Genomic DNA, 19,385 nt, shown 5'->3' with positions numbered 1-19,385 from the left:
CAACACTGCCTAAGTACAAAGTAACTTATCAGGTCATCCCACTGTTTGAAAACTCAGCGAGGTTTCTAGTTGGGTTTGTTTCTTTAGGAAAAAACAACCAGACTGATGGAAGATAGTGGACCTACTCTGGTGAGCATACCAAGGACTTACCACTCCCCTCAAAGACAACGGGGCCTTAATATTATCTGAATGTGTCTTTTCACACAAGCCCAGCAGAAACAGGAACTAACTCTTTTGCAGGAACAAAAACTTAATGCTATGACCATTATTTTCTTATTTTAAACATTCTGCCTTCCTTGGGTGAAGAAAAGTTTTCTCCAGGATCTAACTTTAAAAATGGCCTATCAGATTTCTCTTTCAGAATGACACTCTGAAACCTAATCAACCACTGCCTGGGACTCATTCATAGTAAGTCAGCATGAGATTTCACAAAACCATAAGACAGGTTCATGCCCTATGCCAATAGGAGATGAAATCTCTAAAGGGGGTGGAGGGTTGGGGAAGACAGGCAGATAGGGGAGCTGGTAATTTTTTTGGAAATAAGATCTTTTTAAACACAAATCCTGAGTTTTTTGGACTTAGAGAAACTTAGAGGCATGGCCCAGAGATGAATAACTACCACCCAGGAAATGAGAAGCCAAAGGAGAATCTAAAGGCTGTGAAAGAGTATGAAAGAAGGGGCCAAAGTAATAGCACACAGCTGACCTATGCTCAGTCCCATATATAGCACCACCAGAAGTAATTCCTGATCGAAGAGCCAGGAGTAACCACTAAGCACCACCAGGTGTGGCTCCTGACCCCTTCCAAAAGTAAAAGTATGAAAGGATCATTCAAGATTTTCCCTGCTATGATATCCAAATTATTCTTCATGTCTATAGAAAAAGCCAGGTAAGACGATTTTGAGAAATTATGACCTTTCCCAAAATCCATTCTCTGATTTTTTTCTACTCTAGAGAAATACAGATATTTTTTGGAACATGTTACCTCTTTTTGAAAGAAATTTAGATATAAACTTATATAAAACTATTTAAGTCAACTAAGAATTGCAACAAAATATCCAATAAAGTGGAGTTAAATGGAAAACTGGCACTGCTAATTCAAAGATACCTTAACAGACAATTTTAAAATGTCATTCTAAAGGAAATATGGAAATGATTAGAATTAAGAAAAGGGACAGGGGCCCAGAGAGATAGTACAGCGGCGTTTGCCTTGCAAACATTTCTGAGCAGACAGCCAGGAGTAACCCCTGAGCATCGCCGGGTGTGGCCCAAAAACAAAAAAACAAAAAACAAAAAACAAAAAAAAAAGAAAAGGGACAAAGAGATAGCACAGCGGGCAGGGCATTTGCCTTGCATGTGGCTGGCCAGGATGGAACTGGGTTGGATTCCTGGCCTCCCATATAATCTCCCAAGCCTACCAGGAACAATTTCTGAGTGTAGAGCTAGGAGTAACCAGAGAGCTGCTGGGTGTGGCCCCAAAATCACCCCTCTCATAAAAAAAAAAAGAATTAAGGGCAAAATAGCTCTCAAAACAAACAAACAACCCAAAATAACAAAAAACAAGGGGCTGGAGAGAAAGGAGAGGAAATGAGGTGTTGCCTTGCATGCCACCATTACCCCATCCCCCTGCACCATATATGGAGGACTGCCAGCAGTCATCCCTCTCTGAGTGCAGAGCCAAATAAAGCCATGAATACAGCCAGGTGTGGGCCCAAAACAAGGAGGTAAGGTAGAAAGGAAAAAGGATGGAAGAATGGAGGAAAGAAAGGAAGGTAGACAGGAAGTGACAGGGTAAATTGATTAAGAATGAAAAATATACTGAAGTAAAAGCCTATTTTATTTATAATAGGGAGATTTACTTTCACAGGGAAACAAATGAAGTGAGGCCTGATAATATATGAACTGTCAATAAGACACAAAAGAAAACTTAAAGAGACTAGTGGCCGGAGTGACAGCACAGCGGTTAAGCATTTGCCTTGCATGCGTCGGCCAACATAGGGCAGACCTCGGTTCGAATCCCGGCATCCCATATGGTCCCAAGCCTGCCAGGAGCGACTTCTGAGTGTCACCGGCTGTGACCCAAAAACCAAAAAAAGAGAGACTAGTAATTATTAATGCAGTTATTCCCCCTATTTGAAAAAATAGCAAGAAAGTGACTATTTCTAGCTCATTTCACTCCATTTTTAAGTTCTTATAAAATGTAATCAATAATGAGGCTGTTAAAAAATTAAAATGTTTTAAAATATTTAGAAACAAACAAACAAGATATTTAGAAACAGCCCGTTTCCCTTATTGTCTTTCAATAACTAAGATAACTGCAAAACTATCTTTTTTAATATCATGCTGAGTAAAATTTAAAGGATAAACAGAAAATTACATATAAGACCATGATGAGGCTCCTGCTATCTCTAACTATGTCTTCTACTATTTTTGTCTGCATTACAAGAGTTGAGATACCAAGTTAGGGAAGACTTTGTGAAAATGGGGAGATAATGAAGAAGTAGAATGCAAGTAACAAAAAGACACTGGTGGATCGTCTGGGGCACTTCAGAGGTGAGGTAACTATCATAAACAGTAAATCAATTATAGCTAAGTTAACTAAACAAAAAATAAGATAAAAACATTAAACAATAGGTTAGTCATAACAAAAGTTAAGTGATATGTGAAATTCAAAATTGCATACTTCATACATATTAATTTATACTAAAAAAGCACAATAAGAGAATTTACCTCAGGTGTGGCATATAAGAAGCACTGAGTTTAGAACTGGGCTGGAGAGAGAATATAGGGGTTAAGCACTTGCCTTGCACACGGGTGACTCTAGTTTAATCCCCGATACCACATGACACCACCAGGTATACACCCCCAAGACAAAAAAAAACAATAATGTGCTCATCACACTTTATCACTAGAGAAAAACATCAAATCTGTGGCATTTACCTATGGAATTATTGGGTCCTTGTGATTTAGTATACGACAAAAATGCAGCTAAAAAAAATATAGATGACAAAAGTTCTGCTCTTCCGACAACACCTGTTACCTGAAAGAGAACGGGGGTGAGGAGGTCAGATCAATGAACAGAATCTTGAAATCTTAGCAACAAAGCGCAATAAATAGGAACGCAAACAGTCCTAACTTTTCAAGCGTATTTTTAATTTCTTAATCATTGAGTGCCCCCTTGTGGTTAATTTGTGTATCTTTTATTAAAAGAACTTTCAACAATTGTATTACTGATATTAATTATTTTATTTCAACTTATTTTGAAATAATTATAGAGGATGTTGCACCATTCAAGTACAGGAGCTGTCAGTCCTTCACCTCATTTCCCCATCTTCTCTCAAAATGGTAATAATATCTAGAAAGTATGAATTCACTGAATATTTTTGAAGATCCCTGCAGATATGCTTGTGGACTACTCCTGGCATGGAGCTGGGAGTGGGGTTGGAGTTCGGGCAAACATATGGTGCCAGGAATCAAATCATTCCATCCCTCCACATGCTAGACCCTTGATCAAGCTACAGAGAATATAGTGTTTTTCAATCAGAAGAAGAAATTCTTAAGTCCTACCTATTTTTTTTTTAAATATTTTTTATTTAAACACCTTGGTTACAAACATGATTGTGGTTAGGTTTCAGTCATATAAGATGATACCCCCATCACCAGTGTAACCTATTTTTTAAATGCAAGTGTTCTCAAAACCAAAGATAGAAAAAAATGCAATAGGTTATATGTAAGTTATATCTCATAATCAATTAAACAGGTCACGTTAAGACAACAACCAGGCATGCTTCATTATGGAATTGCCCACATCACAATTTGCTTGGGGTGTGTAATTCCTCTACTTTATGGATCTCTTTGTATTAAACTCATGAATTAAACTCATACATTTATTTCACCAAAATATAAAAAACTTTAAAAAGATTAAGTTCAAATGTAAAATCTCCAAAAGTCTCGCTTTAAGTACATTTTTCTGTTTTTAGGCTACACACAATAATGCTAAGGAATTACTCCTGGCTGTGCCCAGGGGACCTTATGGTATGTCAGGGTTTGAACCTGAATTGGCTGACTGCAAAGCCAGCACACTGCCCACTGTACCATCACTCCTCCAGCCCATTCCTTTCAGTATTTCAAACTGACTACAATTTAAAACAACCAGTCAGTTTTGTAAGTGAATGCCAAATTGTTTCTAGTTAGATACCAAAACATTTTTTAAAAAAAGGGAGAAATACACAAGGCCTCTGCAATATGTACATTTTTATATAAAACGTCATAAGAAGTGTCTGAATCAAAGTCATTGTGAAAAATTAAATTATATTTAAGAGTATGTTTTGATAGGTAAAGGCTGGTAGACAAAATGGTAACATTAAACATTTTATAACTATGAAATATTTGGCAACAGACAATAGGAAACTGCTATTAGGTTTATTCAAATCTATTCATATTTTAATAAACTTTTACAAAGTTTCTTTTATTGACTTGCTTATTAAAAACAGCAATAAAGTATTTATTTAGACAAGTTGAAAAATTACATATTATGTTAATCAATATATAATATTAAAACCTACTGATTTACAACTTTTCAAATATTTGAATCAAAGTCCTGGACAAGTTTTTCCCCTTAAAAAAACAGAGCAAGTAAAATCACTTGTAGACTTTTATAAGAATACATTAATTTACCCATCAGGTAAAGGGCTAATATCTAAGATATAAAAGGTACTGACAGAACTTAACAGAAAAAAAATAACCCCATCAAAAAATGGGGAGAAGAAATGATACTACCTCAAAGAAGAAATACAGACACTACATCAAAGAAGAAATACAGATGGCCAAAAGGCATATGAAAAAGTGTTCCACATCACTAATCATCAGGGAGATGCAAATTAAAAGAACAACGAGGTACCATCTCACGCCACAGAAACTGGCATACATCACAAAGACCAAGAACTATCAGTGCTGGCATGGATGTGTTGTGGGGAGAAATGAACTTTCATTACTACTGGTGGGAATGCTGTCTAGTCCAGTTTTTCTGGAAAACAATATGAATATTTCTCCAAAAGCTGTAAATTAAGCTCCCATATGATCTAGCAATACCACTATTAGTGATATGCCCTTGGAACACAAAAATACAATACAAAATGCCTTCTGTACTCCTCTATTCATTGCAGCGTTATTTACAATAGCCAGAGTCTGGAAATAACCCAGGTGCCTAACAACAGATGAGTGGCTAAAGACACTGTGGTACATATACACAATGGAATACTACACAGCTGTTAGGAAAAATGAAGTAATAATATTTATCTATAAATGTATGAGATATGGAGACTATTATGCTGAGTGAAATGAGTCAGAGGGAGAGAAAATGTGTCAGAGGGAGATACAGAATAGTCTAACTCATCTGTAGGATTTAAGAAAAATAAGACAATATGGTAATAATACCGAGACAATAGAGATGAGAGCCAGAAAGACCAGCCCATGTTATGAAACTTATCAGAGTGTGAGCATAGTTAAAAAAATAACTGCACTAACAGCTACCTGACAATGATAGTGAGAGAGAAATCAAATGCCTATCCCTAAGAAAGGCATATATATGAAGTAGTGGTGGGGGATATTGATGAAGGGTGGTGTACATCCTATGATTAAAACTCAACTATGCACATTTTTTTTTTAACCACAGTGCTTATATAAAGAAATTATTTAAAACAACAACAACATTGATTTGGGGACTGGAGCAATGGCGCAGCAGTAGAGCGTTTGCCCTGATCCAGGATGGATCTCGGTTAGATCTCTGGTGCCTGGTGTCAAATATGGTCCAAGCCAGGAGTGATTTCTGAGCACATAGCCAGGAGTAACTCCTAAGCATCAATGGGTGTGGCCCCAAAAACAAAAAACAAAAAAATACACACAAACAAAAAAACAAAACAAAACAAAATCCCCATTGATTTATACTTCCACTTACCGCTTCTGTATGGACTGGGTGCACCGCAAAAAGCAAAGATGCAACCATACTACTCCTATTGTTCAGGAAAAGTTTGCAGACTTTAAGAAATATCACACTAACCACAGCATGAAAAAACATATTCAAGAGATGATATGACATTGGTTTCAATTCACTAAGCAGATAATTGAAGCGAAATGTTAGTACTGTGAAAGGGCGGTAAGATTTGTGGCTTCTCTCCTAAAAGGGAAGAGGAAAAAGTCAATGATTACTAAAGTATCTTGGTTCTTTGGGCATATAAAGAAATTATTGTAGTTACTATTTAAAGATTAAATTTAGCTGAGAGGTAACAGTCAAATTTAAAAATACTTTCAAATAATACAAACACAATAGCTTTCCTGTTTCCTTAGTCTAAAAACAAAGCAATATATATATGTATGTATTTGGACTAAGGAAACAGGAAAGCTATTGTGTTTGTAGTTGTATGCATATATATATATATACACACACACACACACACACACACACACATATATATATATATATACGTATAAGACATATAGTGACTTAACAGTAAAGAAGAACATATAAACTACTCCTCTTCCCACACAAATTAAAAAAAAAAAAAGCAGTTGAATATTGAAATTGTCTCCAAAGCCAGCGTTTTAATTATACCAGTACAACACATACCAGTACTACTCAAAACTCTGGTCCTATATTATGGAAATTGTATAAACCAGAAAACAGTAAAAGATCAAAACTTTCTTAGAATAAGACTTACTTATTTTTTTTTAATTTGATAACATTATGACAAATTTTATGTGAAATATAAATGTTATCAATTAGAACTGACAATTAACCAGAAATATAAAAGCCAGGGCACAAGGAGAAAACTCAAAGGACTAGTTAGGGAGCAAGCACATAGGAGCAACCTACCCTCAGTCCTGTAAAACAATAGGCTGGAAAGAAGAAGCCCTTAAATCAGGGGTCTCAAACTCAATTTACCTGGGCCGCAGGAGGCAAAGTCAGGGTGATCCTTGAGTGCAAAGTCAGTAGTTAGCCTTGAACATTGGGGGGTGTGAACTAAACAACTAAAACAAAACAAAACAAAACAACAAAAAAAGATTCCTCTAGGGCAGGGCCACAAAATATTGTATGGAGGGCCAGAAACAGCCCACGGGCCACGAGTTTGAGACCCCTGCGGCTTAAACCATCTGATGTGCCTCCCACAAAATGAAAAATCATGCTAAAATACAGAAAAAGACATAGGTCAAAAATTTGTCATATACTATCCTAACTGTATTTTTTCACTTCACACACACACACACACACACACACCACACACACACACACACACACACCATCCAAATTCAGCCTTTTATTTTTATTTATTTTTTTTCTTTTGGTGTAATGCTCCTGGAGGTACTGCAATACCAGGTCGATGTGTGGAATGGACAGAGCAAGCTCCTATTCCAGTTCTTAGTGCCAAAAATCCATTTAATATATTGTTGTTGGATAGACGATGTATCAGATATTAAACTGATAAGAACAGATACTACACTTGATCTTAGCCAAAAGGCCAAGAAGCGATAGCCTTTTATTTTTCTGACCTCTTATCATACTTTGCTGTTCTTATATCTATCTATCTATCTATCTATCTATCTATCTATCTATCTATCTATCTATCTATCTATCTATCTATCTATCTATCTATCTATCTATCTATCTAATGTTCCTTCTAGGGAAACCACCAAGAACAAACATTTTTCATATAAAAATGAGAGCATTTTGATATTTGTTTACACTGACTAGCATACATCATAAATAAAAAAAGAAGCTCTGTTCTTGATTAGCAAATTCTTACAGATTCTCCAAATTTCAGCGGAAGGACCCAAAATACCCTTTGTTCCCCCAGCAGCACTCAGGGGTTATTCCTGGCTCTGCACTAAGCTATTTACTTGGCAAGCTTGTGGGACCATATGGGATGTCGGGGATCGAACCTGAGTTAGTCCAGGGTCAGCCGCGTGCAAGGCAAATTCCCTAACCACTGTGATATTGCTCCTGCCCCCAAAATTCTTTTTAAGACATTCTAATGAACTGGTGCTCCTTAACTACAAAAAGCAACTAAGATTCTAGAAACCTTCTAAATGTTATCCTTGGTCCACTAGAACACATTTGCCAGTGGAAAATACAAAGTTAGAAAGTAGCAATGCATGTTGCAATATACAGACACAACTACCTTCACCTATTCAATGGAAATATGGCATAGGTAATATAACCAACTAAAAGATAAATGATTGGGGCTAGTGCTATAGGACTGTAGGTAAGGCATTTATCTATTGCATGACCAACTCAGGCTCAATACATGGTACCCTATATGGTCCCCAGAGCCTGAGCCCTATGGTGATCCCTGAGCAATGCTGGGTATGGCTACAAAATAAAAAATAAAAACAAAAGATTAAAAAATCATACATTTAATTCATTAGTGATCTAATTAAGACTCCATCATAACAATTAATTTGCATATGGTTCATAGTACTGGAACAATTTCCATTATGAAAAAAACAAGAGCATCAGTACACTTAGGAACCAAAAAATAAACTATATTGGAGCCAGAGTGATAGCATAGGGAGCAGGGCATTTGCCTTGATGTGGCCAACCCAGGTTCAATTCTGGGCATCCCATATAGTACCCTGAGCCTACCAGGAGTGATTCCTGACCACAGAGCCAGGAGTAACAGCAAGAATCACTGGGTGTGGGCCCCGAAAAACAAACATAAAATTGTATTAACAAAGCCTAAGTATATATAAAATGAATGAATAAGCTAATAGTTTCCAAACAATGTCAATCTCTGGACAAAGATAGCAAAAACATAATGAGACAAATTATCTACAGAAATTGAGCTAATATAAGTATTTTAAAAACAAAAGTGCTAAGAACATGACTCATTACAGCTTGGAACCACATATGGCTGACCAAAGGACTATTTGTATAACTGAAACAAACAAAACAGTGACAAATCCCCTCTCATACATCTTCTAAAAGTCCAAAAAATAACATAAAAGCAAATAAACAAAATTATACTCTCTAGAAGCCCACAAAACAGTTCATAATACTAAAAAATGACACTGCCTACATCCTACTTTGAAATGACTATTGCAGTTTTGGGAAGAAGACTGGTAATAATGACTTTTTAAAATGTTTCCAAAGATTCTAATGTGCAGCTAGGACTATAATTCACAAACTATCAAAAATGGAATACTGCACTTCTGAAGAACTCACTTCAAAAGTTGTAATCAAAACAGGTAGACACAGTAGAATCAAAGACCCCTAACAATAGTATCACAGAGATCAGAAGAATATTCCTCAAATTATCTTAAGGGGCCAAAGTGACAGTACATCAGGTAGGGAGTTTGTCAGGCACATGGCCAACCCAGATTCAATCAATCCCTGGAATTCCAGATGGTCCACCAAGCCTGCCAGATTTCTGAGCTCAGAGCCAGAAGTAACCTGAGTACAGTTAGGTGTGGCTCCAATCCCTTCCCCCCAATTATCCTATGAACTAATGTAGCATAAAAATCCTAACAAAGGGGGCTGGCGAGGTGGCTCTAGAGATAAGGTGTCTGCCTTGTAAGCGCTAGTCAATGAAGGACTGCGGTTCGAGCCCCCGATGTCCCATATGGTTCCTCCAAGCCAGGGGCAATTTCTGAGCACTTAGCCAGGAGTAACCCCTGAGCATCAAATGGGTGTGGCCTGAAAAACCAAAAAAATAATCCTAACAAAGGTGTGCCTGCAAAGAGGTTGTTAGGCTATCACTTAATGATATTTATTATCCACAAGATTCTGAACATGCTAATTTTTAATTTTAGACTTGTCAAGTAACCTTAGGTTACCTAAATATGACTAAGATTAATTTTTTCTGAGTGCACATTTACCTACAAGCAGAGACCATGCCTGTAGTGATATATAAGGAGACAAGACTTTGTACTAATAATTACTCTAATTTGTTCATCTACTCCGAGTTTTAAAATATTTTTCATGTGGATCTGCTTATAGGTATTCTGCACAAAAAAAAGCAGAATACCTGCTTTTGATCTAATTTTTATGAGGTTCTTTATCAATTTTCAGGTCAAAATCTCACCATGATGATTTAAATCACAACAGATATATAGAGAGTAAGTTGGGCTAATAAACACATATGTATTTCCAAGGGTTTCTGTTGATAAAGGGAAATAAATAACCTAGAAAATAAAACAAATATTAATAGAACAGACCATGTTTTCCTTCATACACAGTTTTAGTTAAGTCTAGTATTGATTACAAGATTGGCAAAAAAAAGTGTCTGCCTTTTTAATAATAGAATATATTCTTATTTAGGGGTGGGGGCCCACATTCAGTGATGTTCAGGGGCTACTTCTGGCTCTGCACTCAAGAATTACTCCTAGAGGTGCTCAGGATCAAATCTAGATGGGCCTTGTGCAAGGAAGTGCCCTACAGGCTATACTATGTACTATGTACTATGCTTGTATTGCCAGCTCCAATAGAACAAACTTCTTACTGCTTATGAGGAATAAAAATTCCAATTGTCATTCTGGAGGAGCTTCCAAAGTAGAAAAAAATGGAATGAGGCCACAAACGATCACTGACAAATAAGAAAGCATATCACGGTGCCCAAGCAATAGTGCAGCGGTAGGGCATTTGCCTTGCATGCGGCTGACCCAGGACAGATTTGGGTTTGATTTCTGATGTCCCATATGGTCCCCCATGCCAGGAGCGATTTCTGAGTGCAAACCATGAGTAACCCCTGAGCATCACCAAGTGTGGCCCAAAATCCCCCCAAAAAAGCATCTCACATTGGGAATTGAACACAGGTTGACTGGTGTTAACTCATTGTATTGACTCATGTAATACAAGTAAGCTGCCAGCTGTTCAATCTCTCTGGTCGTTTGATAGATCAGAAAAATGATTTACTCTCCAAATACTGCATTTACATTTATTTCACAGCTATTAAATGGAGGCCTAGAATTAGATTCTAAGCTGACAAAGGCTTAATCTAAACAATTAAATATTGACCTTCACAATAATGTTACAGGTAAAATAAAACACCCTTATGAAAGGCAGACACTCTGGCAGTAGGTATGGTTTGGAATACAGTAGTAATGAAGCTCTAAGCTCTATCATTAACAATATTACAAATCGGGCCCGGAGAGATAGCACAGCGGTGTTTGCCTTGCAAGCAGCCGATCCAGGACCAAAGGTGGTTGGTTCGAATCCCAGTGTCCCATATGGTCCCCCGTGCCTGCCAGGAGCTATTTCTAAGTAGACATCCAGGAGTAACCCCTGAGCATGGCTGGGTGTGGCCCAAAAAACCAAAAAAAAAAAAAAAAAAAAAAAAAAAAAAAACCAAACCAAAAAAAAAAAAAACCCAAAAAAAACAATATTACAAATCACGGTGCCTCATAATGATTAGAGGAAAAGAAAGCAACAAAAACACCGTCATGACAATGATCTAACATAGAGCTTTCCATGTAAAAAGCAGAACAACAGGCTAAGAGATATGACTCAAATTAAAATATTTTTTCATAAATAATTTGCTATTTTTTTTCTAAAGGGAAACTGATATTATGTATACTTACCCCCCAGGGAAATAAGACACTTATAAATGAAACTTACTTAAAAACTAGAGGAAAGAAAGAGAAAAGAACATGTTTGAGAGAGAACAGAAAGTCCACCACAGGATTATCCAGAGTGGAAACAGGTAAGTAAAGAAGCTTGAGATAAAAACAAAAGCAAAACAAACCAAAACAGAGACAAATGAGATACCTGTTGAAGGGAGAACAGAGGCTTGAAGAGCAAGCCAGTGTATTTACTATTTTTATCTTTATAGTCTAATTATTTATGTTGAATCTATTTTCAAATATATCACATCCCTTTTGACTGACTCACATGGGAGAATAAAGAGAAACTAAAATAACAAAGAAATAGTTATATCAAAGACATTTGGCTTTCATACTCAGAAAATACAGACAGATGTACATGTGTAATATATATTTATTTACCTCAGACATAGGGGTACCCCAGAAGTCATTCTGAAATAAAGTTTTTAAAGGTGTAGATGGATGCAGGTCTTTATTATCTAATATTGCTGAAACATCATCAAAAACAAAACCACAGAAGAGACTGTTCCAATAGCAGGCAGTGACTACACCTATTATTAAGGTTACTTCTCTGAGGTTCAAATTGGCCATCTTTCTCAGAAGCAGCTGCAGACAAAATCTGGGGAGATGGAAAATAATGAGCATAAAGTAAGCAATTTTATTTCAAATACATACAATAGGATGGATGAGTAGTAAGTTAAAAAAATGCAAGAAATGCTAAGTCTCTGGAAGAACTTTTCAAAATCATCTACTACTCAGATGTTCTTAGTTAACTGACGCTGCAAATTCCAAACTAAAAATAAAATAAATTAATTCTTTTGCTACTTTCATAACTATTATAGTTTGCCATACCACTTAATTTTTGGAATACCTAGAAAATCAGTTTGTCAATCGTCACAGAAATACACTTTAATTTCTTTGAATAATTTTTACTATCTTGCTGAGTCCTTGAGAGACATGAATACTATATCACGGATCTAGATATGGGTCCCTTTATCACACAATAAATGGTTTTAATCTAGAGCAAGGCTTCTTAAGTGTTTTCCTGAAAAAATTTTATTAATCCTGGATTATTAAGTATATAAATAGGGATACAAACCAAACATTTATTGATAATAAAACGCAAATACATTTATTTTAAAATAAGGTTCTGGGCTAGAGCAATAGCACAGCAGTAAGGTGTTTGCCTTGGATGTAGCTGACTCAGGATGGAGTTGGGTTTGATTCTTGGCATCCCATATGGTCCCCCAAGCTTGCCAGAGGTGATTTGAGTGCAGAGCCAGGAGTAACCACTGAGTGTTACCAGGTGGGGCCCAAAAAAAAAACAAAATAAATAAAACTAAGTAAACATCACAAACAGTATAGAAGGTAATGCACTGCTCTACATCCAACCCAAGTTAAAAATTCCTGATAGCACACATGGTCATGTCTAGGGATCATTTCTGAGCTATATGTGGCTCAAAAAATAACTAAAAGCAAGCCAATGGGGGGAAAAAAAAAGACTTACGCTTTGTTTTTTTTTTTTGTCACTTCACCCACCACAAAGTACTGTGACCCATAGTATAAGTTGCTATGCTCTCGGACTAGACCACTCACATGTGACTTCATAATTATGTTACTGCTTTTGAAATCATTCAACAGGATGGTTTAGGATAGAGAAAACATTAACTGACGAACACTGAAAAAAATTATTTCCAAATAAAATTAAAGTTAAAACAACTGATGACTTTCTTCCTGGAGTAGTGATTTTTAGAATCATTTTAGTGTCATACCTTATGGAAGATAAAATCATGGCTCCAAAAAGCTGTTCATATTTAAATCACCAAGCCTGTGAAAATATTACTTTACGTGGTGGTAAATGAGACTTAAACCTGTGATCCACTTAAGGATTTTGAAGATAAGCAGATGGTTCTGAATGACCTAATTAGAAGGCTCAAATTCAAAGACAAATTTTCCTTCTCCTCCCTCCCTCCCTCCCTCCCTCCCTCCCTCCCTCCCTCCCTCCTTCCTTCTTTCCTTCCTTCCTTCCTTCCTTCCTTCCTTCCTTCCTTCCTTCCTTCCTTCCTTCCTTCCTTCCTTCCTTCCTTCCTTTCTCTCTTTCCCTTCCTTCCTTTCTCTTTTCCTTCCTTCCTTCCTTCCTTCCTTCCTTCCTTCCTTCCTTCCTTCCTTCCTTCCTTCCTTCCTTCCTTCCTTCCTTCCTTCCTTCCTTCCTTCCTTCTTTTTTTTTTGTTTTTTTGTTTTTGGCCACACCCGGCATTGCTCAGGGGTTACTCCTGGCCTCCTGGCTGTCTGCTCAGAAATAGCTTCTGGCAGGCACAGGGGACCATATGGGACACTGGGATTCAAACCAACTACCTTTGGTTCTGGATCGACTGCTTGCAAGGCAAAGCCGCTGTGCTATCTCTCTGGGCCCTCTTTTTATTTTTTATTTTTTTTTATTTTTGGGCCACACCCGGTGATGCTCAGGGGTTACTCCTGGCACTCAGAAATTGCTCCTGGCCTGGAGGACCATATGGGACGCCTCCAGGGATCTACTGAGGTCCGTTCTAGGTCAGCCAAGTGCAAGACTAAAGCCCTACTGCCACCACTCAGGCCCCATAAAAATAAATTTCTTACAAGAGGAGACAGCAGAAATGAGTTAAAGTCAAAGCAACAAATGTATGTTGTACCCACAAGAAAAACGTGAAAGAAACTTGGGCTGGAGTAGTAGCACAGTGTGTAGCGCATTTACCTTGCATACAGCCAATCTGGGTTTAATCCTCCACATCCCATATGGTCTGCAAGCACGCCAGGAGTAATTTCTGATCATAGAGCCAGAAGTAACCCCCTAAGTGCAGCTGGGTGTGGTCCACCACCACCACCACCAACAAAAAACCTTTTTAAAGTGAAAAAAAAAATAGGGCTTCTAAAAAAAAAAACAACTCAGCTGACATTCCAATTTTAGTCCACTTAGAACTACTTCAAACGTCTGGTTTTAAGCAAGTGATTAATTTTATTTCCGTCACTAAAATGTCCATAGTCATGTGTTAGAGCAGAAATAGGAAATGAATGAATACATCACTCAGAGTTAAGAACACCTGAAATTGAGATATATGCATAGGAGTTGCGGCAATTCAGAATAGGATAGCTAGTGAACAGAATAAAAATAATAAAACAGAACAGAACCATAAAAATATCTCTGGCAGAACATCTGTCTTGAATGCATGAGGCTGTAAGTTTGATCCCTGGAACTCCCCTCACATTGCACTAGCTACCAAGTGTGAAACTCTGAGCCCTGCAAAACTGCCCCTAGAAATCACAACAGTAACAAAAGAGGGGAGAAGATGGGAAGGGAAATTGTAAACTTCATGTAATGGTAGTTAGACGTATTAGAAGATGGATGGGAGCATATTAAAGTGTATTTAGATGCAAACATAATATATTAGCTTTTAAGAAATGCCCAATCTAGTCCCCCCTCAAAAAATAGGTCTGGAAAGAAAATAAGCTTTTGAAGTAGTATAGTTTTCAACTGAAAGAAAAACTACCTAGGCTTCATCTCCAATAGATTTATCATCTTTCCAGGGTTATGAACCTGCACATGTTTTATTATCATTAAAAAAAAAAGTTAATGGTGCTGATTTTAGGATAGGAGACCAAACAGACATTTACTATAGATGTTTGTCAAATATACTTTTTTTTTTCTTTTTTCAGGGGAGAGCATGAACACACAACAGCAAAGAATATTAAAAAGGCAGTAAGAAAATTGCATCATTTTCTTAAAGCTGAAAAGGCAAACATTTTAATGACTCAAAAAAGCTAAGGAAAGTAAATCCTAAAATGGAATCAATCTCAAGAAGAACTAGGGATCTCAGGAAAAGGAAAAGATAAATATGTGAAACTTTATAGACTTCTCTCTCCCTGGCAATGCAGTAACCTGCTCTCCCAGCAAACCAACACTGAAAATTACTCTCTAAAGTAAGAGAAACATGGGGTTATCTGTTACAGGGGACATGTTTTTTTTTTTTTTTTTTAAAAGATAAAAACTGAAAATGAAAGTTAAAGAGTTTGTCCATGTATTTTGCAACATTTTAGCTCATCTGTGCACAGAAACTTTTTAAATTTTTATAGCACTGGAAGTAAAATAGGAGTTTTAAGAATATACAAAATCCGGGGCCGGGCGGTGGCGCTGGAGGTAAGGTGCCTGCCTTGCCTGCGCTAGCCTAGGACGGACCGAGGTTCGATCCCCCGGTGTCCCATGTGGTCCCCCAAGAAGCCAGGAGCAACTTCTGAGCGCATAGCCAGGAGTAAGCCCTGAGCGTCACAGGGTGTGGCCCAAAAACCAAAAAAAAAAAAAAAAAAAAAAAAGAATATACAAAATCCAGATCCAGAAAATGCATACAAGAAACTTTTTTTTTTTTTGCATTTGACAATGACCTTAATGTTCTTTGCGGAATCACCTCCAACAAGAAGGAAAAAGAAAAAACAAAAATAAACAAATGGTACTAGATACAGTGAAAGTGCTTCTGCACAGCAAAATATATGTCATCATCAAATAAAGTGGCAAGCCACTAATGGAAGAAGATATTAAAATAATTTATCTTACAAGAGATTAAAATGTATAAAGAACTCACAAATCTCAACAAGAAGAAACCAAACTGATTAAAAACAGTTATCAAAACAGGTATTTCTCCAAAGGAAATACAAAATAGGCACTGAAGAAATGATCATCATTTATACTTAATAAAATACAAAACAAGAACAATGAAATATTACCCTTGTAACTAGAAGAATGGCTGTCATAAAAAAGGCAGAGGAGAAACAAGAATTGGCAAGGACAGGATAAAGACTAAAACCTTGTACATTATTGGTAGGAATGCAAACTGATATAACAACTAAGGGAAACAGTATTGAGATTTCTTTAAAACAATCACACAGAAATACCCCAAGGAACATCCATTCTACTCCTGCATGTTTATATTCAAAGTATAGCAATTATATAAAACAATTGTAAAATACATATGTACCTAGGGTCCAGAGTGATAGCACAATGGGGAGGGCTTGCCTCGAATGCCTTGCATGTGGGGCTATCTGGCATTCCATATGGTCCCCAAGAACCACCAGGAATAACCTAAATACACAACCAGGAGTATGTGGCCAAACAAAAACAAAAGCTATATGCATCTTTCTTTTATTTTTTTTTTAATATATAAAATTGTTATTTAAGTGCCATGATTACAAGCATGATTGTAGTTGGGTTTTAGTCATAAACTGCATCTTTATTTTCATTGCAGCATTATTTAAAATAACAGAATTGGAAATAATTGTTCTTCAATTGATAATGAAAAAAAACAAAGCATGTCTTTTAGTCCTTTGAGATACCTTGTAGGCATAGCAACAAAAGGTTGGAAACTACTTTAGACAATACACAGCTTACTGTAAATAACAATAAGACAAAACAAAAATAATTTTTTTTGGGGGGGGTGGTTGGATGTGGGGGGTGCACAACCAGTTGTGCTCAGAGTTTACTCCTGACTCTGTGCTGTGCTTAGGGATAATGGGGCTCAGGGACCTAGGCAAGCACTCCATATACACTGGACTATCTGACACATGATGACTAAAATGTAATGTTGTACCTGGTTGTATTTCTTTTTCTTTATATTTTGGAGACCACACTTGGCAGCGCTCAGGGCTTCCTCATGACTATGCACTCAGAAATACTGCTGGTAGGCTCAGGGGACCGTTTGGGATGCCAGGGTTGGCCACATGCAAGGCAAATGTTATTTTCTAGACAATCCTACTCAGGCATGGAAGCAAATCTCAGCATTTATCCTAAATAGAAATGAAGTAAAAGAAAGGCATAACTGTAATTACAGATACACTAAAAAAATAGAGACAAGCAAGGGAAAAATAACCTACTCTCTGGAAGAAGTGAGTGAAGGTAAAATGAAGCCAAGTGGATGGCCATACACAGACACTACCTTTTTGGTGGGGATTGAAATGTATAAATAGACATTAAATCGTGTCTCATTTCTGTACACCTGCTACAAACCACTGTTACTTTTATTTTAAAAAATATTAGAAAGATATAAAATAAGTTCCATACTTGATTACAAATTTAAATTAGGGTCGGGCCTGGAGAGATAGCACAGCGGCATTTGCCTTGCAAACAGCCGATCCAGGACCAAAGGTGGTTGGTTCGAATCCCGGTGTCCCATATGGTCCCCCGTGCCTGCCAGGAGCTATTTCTAAGCAGACAGCCAGGAGTAACCCCTGAGCACCGCCGGGTGTGACCCAAAAACAAAAAAACAAACAAAAAAATTTAAATTAGGGTCAGAGATACAGTATAGGGATTAAGTATAGGATCTTCCTTTCACCAGAGCCTAACTCAATTCCTAGCATCATATAAGAACCATGAGTAATGATACTGCATCAGAGATAAAAGCCCTGGGCCTCACTATCAATTGTGGCTCCCAAATAAAACAAAACCAAGAACAAATGGAGCATTTTCTTTATTTGCCATTTGGCCCATTGTATTTCTTCTTTGAGGAAGTGTCTGTTCATTTTTTCTCCCCACTTTTTTTTTTTTGGGCCATACTCAGTGATGCTCAAGGGTTACTCCTGGCTATGTACTCAGAAATTGCTCCTGGCTTGGGGGACCATATGGGACACTGGGGGATCAAACCGCAGTCTGTCCTAGGCTAGTGCTGGCAAGGCAGACACCTTACCACTTGCACCATTGCTCTGGCCCCTTCTCCCCACCTTTTGATTTTTTTTTTCTTGTTAAGTTCTATCAGTATCTTGTATATCTTAGATATTATTAGCCTCTTATCTGATGGGTACTGGGTGAATTAGTTATGCTCCACACCACTAATCATAAGGGAGATGCAACAACCAGGTACCATCTTAAGCCATGGAAACTGGCACACATCACATCACAAAAAAAAAAAAAAAAAAAAGAACAATCAGTGTGAGGATGTGGAGATAAAGGAACTCTCATTCACTGCTGGTGGGAATGCCTCTAGTCCAGACTTTATGAAAAACACTATGGAGATTCCTCAAAAAACTGGAAATGGAGTTCTAATATGATCCAGCTATACCACTGGTCAGCAACCTTTTTTTTTCAACTGAGCCAAAACTCACCAAAACCACGATTGAAATTTATTTTGAGAGCCACATTTTTTTTTTGTTTTGTTTTTTGGGTCACACCCGGCAATGCTCATGGATTATTCCTGGCTCTACGCTCAGAAATTGCCCCCGGTAGGCTCGGGGACCATAGGGGATGCCGGTATTGCCTTATACCCACCCCCCTTTTTTGGTTTTTGGGTCACACCCAGTAGCACTCAGAAGTTACTCCTGGCTCTATGCTCAGAAATTGCTCCTGGCAGGCTCAGGGGACCATATCAGATGCTGGGATTTGAACCATCGACCTCCTGCATAAGAGGCAAACGCCTTAACTCCATGCTATCTTTCCGGCCCCGAGAGCCACATTTTTAAAACTGAAAATACATTGGATGGTACACTGTTTTTAGTTTCAATAAGTTTTTATTGAGAATATTCTGCATGCAAATATCCACATAGGTCGGGAGGATACAAATAACACAACTAATAAAACAAAACTTTAGAACAATATTATCTATAGGTAATGTTCTACAAAATTTGCCTTATAAGGTAGAGAAAATTACATCCTGACAATGACTGACAAAGTCACAAACACTAATGTGAACATTGGCCTTGCATTTCCTTGAATAGTTTGAGTAAGTCAGGTTTGTATGCTGTTGTTTTTAATTTTAGGCATGATTCCAGGTTCTCATCAAT

General features: G+C 37.3%; 1 protein-coding gene and 1 non-coding gene across 2 annotated transcripts in view; both read right to left on the bottom strand.

Moving 5' to 3' along the window:
* Positions 1–19,385, bottom strand: part of TMTC3 (transmembrane O-mannosyltransferase targeting cadherins 3) — a 46,840-nt gene that overhangs the window by 18,019 nt on the left and 9,436 nt on the right. The window contains exons 2-4 of the mRNA XM_049783111.1: positions 11,994–12,210; positions 5,956–6,174; positions 2,940–3,039 (exon numbers count right to left, since the gene is read on the bottom strand). Of these exons, the coding sequence (XP_049639068.1) occupies positions 2,940–3,039; positions 5,956–6,174; positions 11,994–12,182 (508 nt within the window). The 5' untranslated portion in view covers positions 12,183–12,210. The remainder of the gene's footprint in view (positions 1–2,939; positions 3,040–5,955; positions 6,175–11,993; positions 12,211–19,385) is intronic.
* On the bottom strand, positions 7,335–7,525 carry LOC126023321 (U2 spliceosomal RNA). Its single transcript, XR_007500487.1, has one exon. It is a non-coding gene; the product is annotated as a U2 spliceosomal RNA (small nuclear RNA).

The sequence above is a fragment of the Suncus etruscus genome, chromosome 11, assembly GCF_024139225.1.
Source record: "Suncus etruscus isolate mSunEtr1 chromosome 11, mSunEtr1.pri.cur, whole genome shotgun sequence".
NCBI classification, from domain to species: domain Eukaryota; kingdom Metazoa; phylum Chordata; class Mammalia; order Eulipotyphla; family Soricidae; genus Suncus; species Suncus etruscus.
This window is presented reverse-complemented; position numbering and strand designations above follow the sequence as displayed.